Source organism: the organism of the source record quoted next, assembly GCF_019968955.1.
Source record: "MAG: Porospora cf. gigantea A chromosome Unknown PgA_NODE_743_length_11499_cov_396.842, whole genome shotgun sequence".
NCBI classification, from domain to species: Eukaryota; Apicomplexa; class Conoidasida; order Eugregarinorida; family Porosporidae; genus Porospora; species Porospora cf. gigantea A.
This window is the reverse complement of record NW_027151880.1, coordinates 1-11,499: the sequence shown is the minus strand read 5'-3', so window position 1 is coordinate 11,499 and position 11,499 is coordinate 1. Positions and strand designations below refer to the sequence as shown.

At 51.2% G+C, this 11,499-nt stretch overlaps 7 protein-coding genes across 10 annotated transcripts; 4 read left to right on the top strand and 3 right to left on the bottom strand.

Annotated features, from left to right (window-relative positions):
• Nucleotides 1-60: 60 nt before the first annotated feature.
• Nucleotides 61-1,875, bottom strand: KVP18_003315 (uncharacterized protein; the record flags this gene model as incomplete). Of its 2 annotated transcripts, XM_067954951.1 has the most annotated exon segments (3): nucleotides 61-99; nucleotides 104-675; nucleotides 756-1,875. In XM_067954951.1, coding segments are annotated over 3 exon segments (1,731 nt in total).
• Nucleotides 1,876-2,236: 361 nt separating this feature from the next.
• Nucleotides 2,237-3,655, bottom strand: KVP18_003316 (uncharacterized protein; the record flags this gene model as incomplete). Its single annotated transcript, XM_067954952.1, has 1 exon — nucleotides 2,237-3,655. The coding sequence occupies one exon, from the start codon at nucleotides 3,653-3,655 to the stop codon at nucleotides 2,237-2,239; it is 1,419 nt and encodes a 472-aa protein (XP_067806482.1).
• Nucleotides 3,656-3,965: 310 nt separating this feature from the next.
• KVP18_003318 (uncharacterized protein) lies at nucleotides 3,966-4,784 on the top strand (the record flags this gene model as incomplete). The annotated part of the gene is made up of 1 exon (XM_067954956.1): nucleotides 3,966-4,784. One exon carries the CDS (start codon nucleotides 3,966-3,968, stop codon nucleotides 4,782-4,784), a length of 819 nt encoding a protein of 272 aa, XP_067806486.1.
• A 35-nt stretch (nucleotides 4,785-4,819) lies between these two features.
• On the top strand, nucleotides 4,820-5,785 carry KVP18_003321 (uncharacterized protein; the record flags this gene model as incomplete). Its single annotated transcript, XM_067954959.1, has 1 exon — nucleotides 4,820-5,785. One exon carries the CDS (start codon nucleotides 4,820-4,822, stop codon nucleotides 5,783-5,785), a length of 966 nt encoding a protein of 321 aa, XP_067806489.1.
• A 145-nt stretch (nucleotides 5,786-5,930) lies between these two features.
• Nucleotides 5,931-7,941, top strand: KVP18_003317 (uncharacterized protein; the record flags this gene model as incomplete). Of its 3 annotated transcripts, XM_067954954.1 has the most annotated exons (7): nucleotides 5,931-6,240; nucleotides 6,297-6,456; nucleotides 6,499-6,597; nucleotides 6,702-7,079; nucleotides 7,119-7,314; nucleotides 7,401-7,508; nucleotides 7,547-7,735. In XM_067954954.1, 7 exons carry the CDS (start codon nucleotides 5,931-5,933, stop codon nucleotides 7,733-7,735), a joined length of 1,440 nt encoding a protein of 479 aa, XP_067806484.1. The 3 variants fall into 3 exon arrangements, with proteins under 3 accessions (XP_067806484.1, XP_067806483.1, XP_067806485.1); XM_067954953.1 differs by lacking the exons at nucleotides 5,931-6,240; nucleotides 7,547-7,735 and having other exon boundaries at nucleotides 6,299-6,456; nucleotides 7,401-7,523; XM_067954955.1 differs by lacking the exons at nucleotides 5,931-6,240; nucleotides 6,297-6,456; nucleotides 6,499-6,597; ... (1 more) ...; nucleotides 7,119-7,314; nucleotides 7,401-7,508 and adding exons at nucleotides 7,796-7,871; nucleotides 7,918-7,941 and having other exon boundaries at nucleotides 7,583-7,731.
• A 694-nt stretch (nucleotides 7,942-8,635) lies between these two features.
• Nucleotides 8,636-9,241, top strand: KVP18_003320 (uncharacterized protein; the record flags this gene model as incomplete). The annotated part of the gene is made up of 1 exon (XM_067954958.1): nucleotides 8,636-9,241. One exon carries the CDS (start codon nucleotides 8,636-8,638, stop codon nucleotides 9,239-9,241), a length of 606 nt encoding a protein of 201 aa, XP_067806488.1.
• Nucleotides 9,242-9,865: 624 nt separating this feature from the next.
• Nucleotides 9,866-10,987, bottom strand: KVP18_003319 (uncharacterized protein; the record flags this gene model as incomplete). Its single annotated transcript, XM_067954957.1, has 1 exon — nucleotides 9,866-10,987. One exon carries the CDS (start codon nucleotides 10,985-10,987, stop codon nucleotides 9,866-9,868), a length of 1,122 nt encoding a protein of 373 aa, XP_067806487.1.
• Nucleotides 10,988-11,499: the final 512 nt, after the last annotated feature.

Genomic DNA, 11,499 nt, shown 5'->3' with positions numbered 1-11,499 from the left:
TCCTCTGGACAAATCGGGAGAGCTCTTGCGAGTACTCTCTGGCATTCGGAACTGTGTAGCTTACACCTGGCAACCTACACGTAATCCTGACCTCCGATCCTACAGGCGTGTAACCCGCTGAGATTTCGACTCCACAGTCTTTCAGTCGGGACCCTATCTTGCTGCTTGTGAACGTATCCATGCTGTGACTGATGTACTGGTGTAGGAGACTGAGGGTCAGCATGTCTGTTTCACTGGGAGCTGTGTACAGTAATCTGACGGTTGTCGTAGGTATTGCAGTTCTGAATCCTCCACTCCACAAAGACCCCGTTCTCAAGAGTTTCATCTTCGACTTTGCCAATTTGTGATTCGCACATGCCTCTACCGCCGGCTGCTTCGTCCACCTGATGAGCTCAGGCGAATTCAGTAGGTCCACGTCCTCGTAGGGGGTCTTGTACCACGGCTCCACGTGATCGGGTTTGACTGGCTGGCGCGTCATCCACACCACCAAGGGCGTCTCAACCTGAATGCCCTTCACCAGCTGGGAAAACTCCGTCCACAATTCTGCGTCGTCACCAGCGAACGACGAGAAAACTCCCGACATCTCCTCATCGGAATGAACTAGGGCCAGTGAGGACGAGAGGGATCCAGCTTCAGTGAGTAGGTCCGAAGACGGAGATGTTAGACTTTCGCGTTCTGGGGATATATGAATATGTTTTAAGCTTTTGTTATAAAACCATATTTGTAATTAATAATATTCTTTAATATTAACTCACTTTTGGCGTTGGATGTTGCCTTTTCGAAGTAATTTTTGTGCTCGCCTTTTCTAACATTCTTCAGCAAACTAAGCAGAGCAGCTACCACCGATCTGACTGCGTCAATATTGTCGTCCATAGGCACCGCCAGGGCCAGCAATGGGAATTCAGACGTGGGGTTCTCTATGTGAACATCTAGGAATGATGACACCTTTCCGGTATTTTGCAAGCAGGTGTCTCTCACGAGTGACGACAACGTGTCCCCCAACAAGCTTGCGAACATCGGTCGCCTGGAGGCTGGCAGGGGTACCGCCAGCACAGTCGTGGGCACTGCACCTTTCATCTTGAAGGAAGCCGCCTGGATATCACCTGTGAGCACTCGGGGGGCATGCCGACATTGCCCATGTTTGTCTGGGAGAATACGGCCAAAGGTGGCCTCGACCGCTGGCAAAATAGCCTCCATGTCCAAAGGCGAAATCACGGCGGCAGCCGCGTTGCGAGCGCAGTAATGGGTGCTCACGAACCTTTTCAGTTTCAAGGGCGAGTCGATCCCGAGCTCTTGTGGATCCTGCACCAGAGAATTTTGCGTTCCCGTGGCGAACTTGTCGAATGGCTGAGGAAGATGGTCAATGATGATTTCCCACATCCTTGCCACGTCATTTGAGAGGTTCTTACTATGCTCGGAGTTGACATTATGAACTTCTCGGATAACTCGGTCAGCATGCAGAGAGGGAAGTCTGAACAACGCCGAGAATCTGCTCAAACCGTCAGCAAGGCCAGACACCACCAGACTCGCGAAGAACACCGTCTGCGTCGAGGATGTGTATGCATTAACTCGGCCTCCTCTCGACGACAAGAACACATCGAACGCGGAGGGCTTGTCATGAGCAAACGACCCCAAAAAGAGGGAATGTTCACTCCAGTGGGCCATCCCAGGCAACTCGACCGGGTCATCCCAGGACCCCACATTGAACGTCAACGAAAACGCAGCCCGTGAGGCGCTTGGGTCCTGAACAAGCAAAGTGCGCAGCCCATTCGGTAGCAACGCCACAGCCGCGGTGCGTGGGTCGTTGGGAGGCGTCTGGATGGGTGAGAGGTGGCTGGCGCCAGCGATGCACAGAGCAGGAATCGCTGTACGCATACAACACGAAAGATAGTCACAGGCAGGATTTGTTCCTTAGAGACAGGATATTTTCACATAATAAATTAAAGTAGGCTGGGATTTTGTCCTTAGAGTAGTAAGCAGATCCGGCGTCGGATCCCAGATGGGAGTTGAGGCGACGGTCCTAGTTGTAAGCAGATCAGGAATCGGAGTGCTGCTGACGTCTTCGTCCGGCACAAAAAAGAAGGCCAACGTAGGCGCAACAGTCGTCCCCACGGGGAGTAAACTAACGGAAATGGCCCACAGGGAGTAAACTAATGGAAATGGCAAAAAAACCTGCACAACAAACCTACAGTGGATTGTTTTACGAACACCTCTGTTATTTGATGATGTACCCATTTTAAAGGTCTTCAACGGTCTCCAGATGGGCAGGGCACTCCTCACAGCGACGACCCCTGCGTCGCCCTACCCTCTTGGTTACGATCTCAACGTCCTCAATCTCAACGCTCTCGACGTCGCTGCCGTCGAGGCCCCGGGGAAGTAGATTCGCTCTCGCTATCTCGGACTTCAGCTTGTCGAAGCAGCGATCTCCGAGGCACTCCAGAGTGATTGTCGTTCGCATGCGGACGGGTTCCCTAATGGTCCTGACGCAGTAATGACCGTCCAACTTAGCGCCCTGGTCTGCGCAATAGGCCACAGGTTCTTCGAACAGAACGCACGAGTCATCATGGAACGCAGCATCCTCCGGACAGACTGGTGTCGAAGGCTCGCGGTCCTGCGCGACGCACTGACATATGGAGGGTCTTGGGAACGTAGATCCAGAACGGCACTTCTGGTCGAAGCCTGGAGGGCACACATACTGCGCCGGCCTGCGTTTCAGGCCGTAGCAGTCTTCGTCAGTAGCTCCAAATCGCTGTACTGGGCACTTGTAGATGGGAGGCACTGGAGTCTTCACACAGCATTCCTTGCCGTTGAACACAGCCTCAGGAGGTCCCTCGCAAAAGATCTCAGGGTCCGTCTCGGTTCTTCGGAGGCATGTCTTCGAGACCAACTCCAGACTGCTAGAATCAGCTTTTCGGGACATCTTAGAAACCTTGCACGCCTGTGTGGAGCACACGTCAGCCGTGGCGCTGGTCAGGAATCGCTTGCCTTTCCTCTTTGCAAGGCGCTCTTGAATGACATCTCGAGACACGAAGCATTGGTCCCCGGAGCACTGCATGTCGACGTAGCAGTCAGGTCCACACCCCTCGCCTGGTAGTGTCTTGTCAGTGCAGTCCACCATCTCAGTCATGACGCAACGGTCGCCCTCTAGGGTCCAGCCTGTCGGACAAACAAGGGAGTGGGCGAATGTCTTGTTGGTGTAGCACTGGTCACCCTCCTTGTAGCACGAGGCTGGACATTCAGAAACCAGTTCCACTGGAATCTTCGCAAGGCAAGAGGTGCCGTCCATTTTGGAGCCGTCTGGGCACTTAGCATCCATGGTCTCCTTCCGGTCTCGAATACAAGATCCGTCTTCAAGCAAAAAGCCCTCGTCACAAGTAAAGACGGGCTTGGTCTTCCGGGCGCATAAGTACCCGTCGGACGGACTTCCATCAGGGCAGATATGCTGTGCCTCAGATTCCTCATCCATTAGACAGCACCCTTGAAGTTCCTCATAGGCAAAGCCGGCGCTGCACATCACCGCAGGAACTTGACGCTCGACTACTCGCACACAGCCTATGCCCACGCAGTCAGGAACACACAGGCCGTTCACCTCGGACACACCTGCAGGACAGGAACCATAACCAAGGGCTACAAGGCCAGAAAGTACAACCTTCATGAGAAATGGAATATGAAAATACGTGCACGTAATCTATTTAACCCCACAACTTCTTTTGACGGAGAAATCGTGTAGGAGTCGTTCGTCGCAGCATCAGTCGCTCTTCTGGGGACGCGAATTTCCATGATTGTCGCCGTGATTTCTATGGTTGTCGCCGCGACTTCCTATGATTGTCGACGCGATTTTCCATAATTGTCGCTGCGGTTTTCTATGATGACCACCTTGACGACAGCTCTCTAATTGCCAGAATACAATGAGATGAGTGTGTGCCTCTCCGAATCCCTCACAGTTCCCAGACAATTTGGTATTTATGAAGTACGCACAGCTTGTAGTTGGCCCTGCCGGTTGTGGCAAAAGCACCTACTGTTCCATCATCCAAGAGCACTGCGCGGTCATCGGCCGCAGCTGCAAAGTACTGAATTTGGACCCCGCTGCTGAAACATTCAAATATGACTGCTCTTTTGACATTCGGGACATAGTCACACTCGATGACATAACGGAAGCGATGGACCTTGGGCCGAATGGAGGCTTGGTGGAGGCCATGGAATACCTGGTAGACAACCTCACAGACCTCGAGGAAGGCCTTGATTGGGTGACGGATGACGATTTCCTGCTTCTCGACTGTCCAGGCCAAATTGAGCTCTACACGCACTTGTCTGTCATGCGGGACCTTATCGTTGCGTTGGAGAACTGGGATTACCGAGTCATTGCGATCTATTGTATGGACGTGTCATTCGTCTCAGACCCCCCAAAGTTCCTCAGCGGGGCTTTGTCAACGTTGTCTGCCATGATTCGGCTGGAAGTTCCCTACTTGAGCGTTCTAACGAAGTGCGACCTGCTTGGTGACCGTATGGAAGAAGTCGAGAACATGCTCGACCGAGAGCCATTTGAGATCGCTGGAGCGGTTTCCGGCGTTTTTGGAGAAAAGTACCGCAAACTACACTGGCAAATCTGCAGTTTGCTGACTGAGTTCTCTCTGGTGCAGTTCGTGACCCTGAACTACAATGACGAGTCCAGCATTAACGAGTGTCTCAGGGCAGCCGATCACGCTATCCAGTATGGAGAAGATTTAGAGCCTAAAACTGATTTTGACATGAACGCCAACGAAACTGGCAGTGTAGAGATGTAACGTTGCTAGAAGAATGACTTGACACATACGAATGCATGGAGGTCAGAACTCTGGAAAATCGGTTTCTATTTTGTGAATATTACTTCACGGCCATACGGCTGATGCAGAAGAAAGCGCCCCCAAAGCGTAAGTGGTCTCTGACTATAAGGAAGAACCGCTTGCAGCGGGAGCTGGAAGAAATGATCCAGCTGGTCGAGACCCTAGAAGGTGATTTGCTCGAAGGAAGCGGGATGACTAGCGAGGACAAGAATAAGGAGGACGAGTTTATGAAAATCAAACGACAGATATTGGAGTTGGTGGAGAGCACCAAAGACAACGTTCGGAGTCGTCACCTGTTACAGCAGACGCAAGGCAACACTGTAGAGGTCATCCAGAAAGGCGCGCAAATCAACAGCAGCCTGAGAAGCTTGGACGAGTTTTTCCAAGCGATGAAGGAAGCGTTCAAACGACAGACTCGCCTCAAGAAGCAGTTCGACGAGCAACAGCTTGATGTGCGGTTCAAAGATATGCAGATGCTGAAGCACCAGATCGAGGAATGTCGAAATCTGGCCAGCAACGCTGCGGGATTCACGGAGAATGAACTGATGCAGATGACGGACTTCCGATCACAAATGGAGCAGTTCGGGATTGAACTTCCCAAGGGGAAGGGAGAGTATCGCGAGCCCAACGCCGAGGAGCAAGGAGCCATGCAACGTTGGGCCGAGCGAGACGAGCAATTCGATCACCAAATCGACGAGATAGGGCAAGTGGTCGATCGTCTCGGCGACATTGCCATTCGCATTGGTGAAAAGGCCGACCAGCAAAACCTAATCGCGATGGATCTCTGCCGACAGGCGGATGCAGCCAACGAGGAGCTTTTAAACGTGAATGCAAAGGTCCACGCGGTGCTGAAAAAGGGAGGGCCGTCTATGCACTTCTTTCTCAAGTTGGTCCTCACGCTAACCTTTTTAGGGCTGCTGGGATGGCTCTTCAACCTCGTTTCCAAACGAATCGGTTTCTAAGAACGCTTCCTTTTTTATTGGGAGGATTTATACCACGCTGTCAGCATTTTCTGCTAAATAAAAAAATTGCACCCTCATGTCCACCTGCTCTCATTTGAACGCACACTCCTGCCTCAGATCATCAAAAATAAATTTCTGAATTAGCATGGGCACTACTCTATCTGTTGAGCAGGCCGGGGAGGCTCTGGGAGCTCTCGTGCGAGGAGAAAGGACTGACTGGGTTACGGTGCTCCAGCACGAGGCAGATGGACTGTTTTGGCGACAGGCATTAGAACTGTCCAACGGACGAGACTACAAATACGCCCTGACTTTCTTGACATCTGTGCTGTCGAAGGCCGGTACGAAAGGCCACATGAGCCTGGAAGGCATCACCCAGGAGGAGCAGGTGTTTGTAAGGACAGCTCTGCGGCTTCTTGGGCTTCTAGTTGCCGAGCTGCATCTTCAAAAAAACGCTGGTAAGACACTTTCTCTCTTTGGCAACTTTTTTTTGGCCTACCCAACAACTTCTCAGAAATGGCTAAGGACGTCCTCTGGAGCCTAGAGGAGGTTCAGTCCCACAAGGAGGCTGACACCCGTGAAATCTCAACGAAGTGTGCAGATGATGATGAGGTTCAGTCTGCCAAGGAGACTGACGCTATCTCGACGAAGCCTGCAGGAGACAGGGCCACAAGGTAAATTATGTCTCCTTTAAGTTGACGCTAATTGATCCCCAGTGCACTGGCCTCTCTTTTGAGCTTCGATGCACCTCCGTCTACCCAGCCACTGGCCCATCGACTTCTATCAGCTCTAAGCGAGCTGCTTTTTTCCCGAAAGTGAGTCTTATTATTAATTATGATCATATTTTGTACTATTGTTTGCAATTCACTTTAGTTTCGATTATTCGCAATTCTTCTCTTGTTTCACGGAATTCTTTCAGCTTCTGCGTTGACTTGTCTGTGCCCGCCCGATCTGAAACTGAGCGAGCCCATGTGGTGGCCACTCGCTGTCTCTGGCAGGGTGGCGTCGCGCACAAGCCCGTACGAGTTGTGCAGTCGGACATGCTGCTCCGGAACCGTTGCTGTGTTCTGACTACACTCACAACAGTTCTTAGCGAGCCCGTATTCGCTCCCCCGTCTGACAAGCAGCAGGACTGGCCCATCCTCACCCTCTACGCTTCTGGTGAACTGCCGTACACAGCCACACTGTTCTCGTCGCTGCTCAGCTGTACCTTCCGACAGAAGCAGCTCAGCGTGGTGGAGGGCACTTTCTTCCGAGATTGCTGTCTGCTCATAGACGGGCTCGTCGCCACAAAGTGGTAGGTGCTCTGAGAGACTGTATTTACGATTCGTCGCAGCGGTAAACGCAACGTTTTCGAGGTTGTGCTCTCTAATCTCAAAGCAACATCGGACCTTGAGTATTTAGTTCAAGGTTTCGATGTTAGATTAGGAGCGCTGGACAAATCCGCCGCCTACTTTGCAGATGAATCGCCGATGGACGCTACACACCTCGTCTGCATTCTTCTCTGGAAGCTACTGTCAACCAATGAGGATGTGAGCGATTTTTCTTTTATGCAATTTTGTCTTTATGGGTTGATTTTTTATTTAATTTACTTAACGATGTGGTTAATACGCCTCAGTTCTTCGCATTCTTCGTGCTGCACGCACAGGCGCCCTCCATCATACGACGCTTGCTACGCTACGCTGTGAGAACAGCGACAGCATGCTTCCAAGCAAGTCACGAAAAGGTAAGCCGTGTCTAGTGTTTCCCTTTAACACTTCGCAGCTTCCTGACTTGCAGAACCAGCTGTTACTCGATCGTATGTGCCTGGTGGAGTTCATCCTACTTCTCCTGTCCTCATCCCGAGATTTCTCAGTGAGATTGAATGATCAGGTTGAGGTCACCTCTGATCTTGGGTTTCCTGGCTCGCCCTGTTGCCTGGCCGATCACGTATTGTTCGCAATTTGGAAGTAGGTGTTCGAAAAGTTTATTGAATGTATTTTTTCTGATTTATTTTATTTCATCTCTCTCTAGGCTTCTTCTAGCATCCACCAATGGAGCTCACCCGATGGACAGCGGCATTGACATGCTGTTGGCCACGCTCAGTAATGTGTAAGATATGCACTTGTTCATTTTCCATGGCTTATCGTTTCCAGATCTCCCTATGTGAAGAGCTTTAACGTTCAGAGCGCACGGCGGCTAGTCAGCCTTGTCCAGCGATTTTCTCGACCCAAATGGCTCTGTTCTCAGCAACTCAACTACCAACAGCTGATCTCTGTTTTCGAGGTCACAAACAACCTGATTCAATATCAATTTGAGGTAAGATATACTTTATTGTGGTACCAGGGTCAAATCTTCCCAGGGGAACGCAGAACTTGTCTACGCTATCCTTCGGCAGCATGAGCTGTTTGAGGCTGTGGATAATCTGTCATACGACAGTATAGCTGAGGCCGTGGTTGACGGGAGTGAGTCATCAATATTTCAACAATGTTCACTGATGATCGACAGCGTCTGACTGGTGTCCTTCTGCTGACTGGTTCGATGAGTGGAAACCGAAACTACAGCTGAAGATAGTTCAGAGGGTGATCGAGAATCTCCTGCCCCACATTGAACGACAACGCGACAACCTTGACCTCGACCAGCGAGCTTGCGTGGGCCTTGTTCGGAAATCAACACTCGTCGGCGTGCTTCCAGTACCGCACCCTATAGTAATCAAGTCCTTTAGAGGCAACGCGTTCACAGGTCTATGGTTGACTCATTCCACGTGGACCTTGGCGGCCTATCTCGTGCCTGATGTCGGATCTCCGGAGTAGTCTGCTGTGCGTGAATGTTCGTAGCAATTTTGGATACGCCGTATCTTAAATACTATTTTCTATGCGGTTGGCTTACACAGAGGGAAGGAATCGCAACGAGAGCTTTCTATTGGGCATGCCGTGTGTGAACATCCTAAGTACTGACTGCTGCAGAAAACAGGAGGCAAGAGAACCACGAGGCAAAAGCCTCGCCTGGATCCCACAGAAACTGAAGCAAATGGTGTCCAGAAAAACACGGCGCGAGCCTGCAGACGGTAATAGACTTATGGACGACGACATCTCCACACCGGACGTTAGCGAAGGGAGCTCCGGCGACATCTCCGCATCGGACGTCAGCGAAGGGAGCTACGTCGAGATCTGGTTGGCGTGGACGAGCCCGCCGGCCAATCCTCTGGATGTGGCAGCCGCCTTGGGTACCACCAGCTTGGTGGACGCACAGATCTCTCGCAGGCGTCACCTGGTGCTGTTACTCGTCAATGAGGAGGACCAGGAGGATGTAGAGTCGGCAATCGCGCTCCGAAAAGACGTAAAGGCATTTCAGCCTTCCAAACAATTACGCAAGCTGATGTACCACAAGGCCATGAAATATGTAAACAAGGGACCTCTTTCAAAGTATTACGCTAAACAAAAACGAGCCTGTAAAAGTACAGCGGAATGGAAACAATAAACGACAACAACCGAAAGTATTTGAACGCTCCATTAATTAATTAATTTAAAGGTAGTGTAAAAATGGTTGACTCCTTTAATACGCAACAATCGCATGGCAGAAGCTGACTAGTCGCTCGTTCCATTCCGGGTCTACGTCGGCCACTATAGCCTGGTCGAAGGTCAGCTGCACCAGTTCTTCGAACCTGGAGGCCTCTCGGTGTTGCAGGGCGCTGCGTGTAGCCAACAGACGGCAGCGAAGTGCTTCGAGAATGGCTAAGCACACAGGTGTTTCTGAGACACATCTGCGCTTGAGAAACGCAAGAAGCCGACGGATAAATCTGGGAAAATATACTTCAAAAATAAAAAAAAACAATAAAAAAATACACTATTCACGTACTGCTTGGTATCCGACGCAGTGGGCAGCGTGATGACGCCCTCAGTCGGATCTGGGAAGAGGATGTCCAATAAGGACTCGAACCTGGTTTGAGCCCGCGTCAGGAAAAGCGCGCGTATATCCAGAATGGGGGTAGTAAGTGGCGACCGTAAGGAAGAGAATGGTGGTTCATGAGTGGTAGATAGGGACAGCAAAGAGGATTTCAGGGGGTCAGAGCACGTGTGGTACCCGAGACGAAGAGCCTGGACGTCAAATAGGAAACATACTACACGGTTTTAATCCTTCCACCAATCTCCCCATAGAAAATAATCCTACCTTCCGTATCTTCATGTCCGCTTTTTCGAGTTGGGCCCCAATCTCCCCAACGGCCTCCACAACAGGAAGCTCATTCAGAGGAACTGGTTGCGATGCCGCCTTAAGAACCTCCTCTCTCCACGGTCTCAGGAGGTCACATATGCCTGCCAAGGCGTCTGTCAGTAGCTTAGGAGTGATGAACTCAACATCAGGCGGCAGTATTACATCCAGAGCCAAAGACTTCTGTGTAAATACAGTGATCATGTCAGTCCAATCTCTGACCTGCACCAACATCGCCCCCTTCCGGTCCTTCAGCGAAACGTTACGTCGCATAGCCGTCCCAACCTCCTCCACGACATCGGAAAGCTCACCAATCTTGTGGAGAACATCCACGGCCACCCTCAAAGACGGACTAGGAGCCGTCAGCGTCACCACTCGCCGCGCCTCTCGTACAGTCAGTGCCCTCCAATCGCATGCGATCTCCACGGTTCTGGACAGAAATGAAATATAACTGAAGAGATTCACTTTATAATCCAATGTTACCCAAATCAAATATATAAAAAATATATAAAAATCCACTAACTTATGCATGAAGGCCACCTTCTCCACTTGACCTGTTTGGGACCGCTCATACAGATCCAGAACCGCCATGCACGTCCTGGCATCGCGCAGCGGCGCCGTACGGTCAAAAGACCCTTCTAAAATCTCCTGGTCAAACCGCAGTGAGGTGCACTCGTCTAGAAGGGCCAGACAGCGCTCTGCAGCGATCTCCTCTGTCTCCGCGGCCTTCAGAAGGGGTTGGTCGTGGAGAAGCTCCTTTAATAGATACGACTGGCTGAAGGCCGCCTGGACGGACTGTTCCACGGCAATGTAATCCTGTAGAAGCCGCTCAGTTTCCATCAGGGACTGCACAATGTCCGCCCTCCTACTTTGTACGGCCTGCAGCAGCTCCTGATCGAGCTGAGACACCTGCTTGTCCATTTCTTTGATAGTTCGGGCGACCAGATCCGCCCCGCCTCGCTTGGCGCACTTGACGAACTCAAGAACGGAAGTAGAGTTCAGTTCTAATTCGGTCATATCTGAGTGTTTCCAGAGAAATTAAACAGAATCGCTGTTACTCGCACTAAAGGCGCTGCCACACGCAAGATCTCCTGCTTTCGCAAGTGTTTCCCCCCCAAATCCTTGACATGGGGATTCAAACTTGCTCCTTCTCAGTTCACATGTTCATCATGACTCAGGTAGGTGGTGCATGTACGGTTTCATCTCAGATACCCCCCTTGAATGAGAGTGTTGCGGTCCATCCTGTCAAAGGCACTCTCTCTCACACGCAAGACCTCCTGCTTTCGCAAGCGTTTCCCCCCCAAATCCTTGACATAGGGATTCAAACTTGCTCCTTCTCAGTTCACATGTTCATCATGACTCAGGCAGGTGGTGCATGTACGGTTTCATCTCAGATACCCCCCTTGAATGAGAGTGTCGTGGTCCATCCTGTCAAAGGCACTGCCTCTCACACGCAAGACCTCCTGCTCTCGCAAGCGTTTCCCCCCCAAATCCTTGACATGGGGATTCAAACTTGCTCCTTCTCAGTT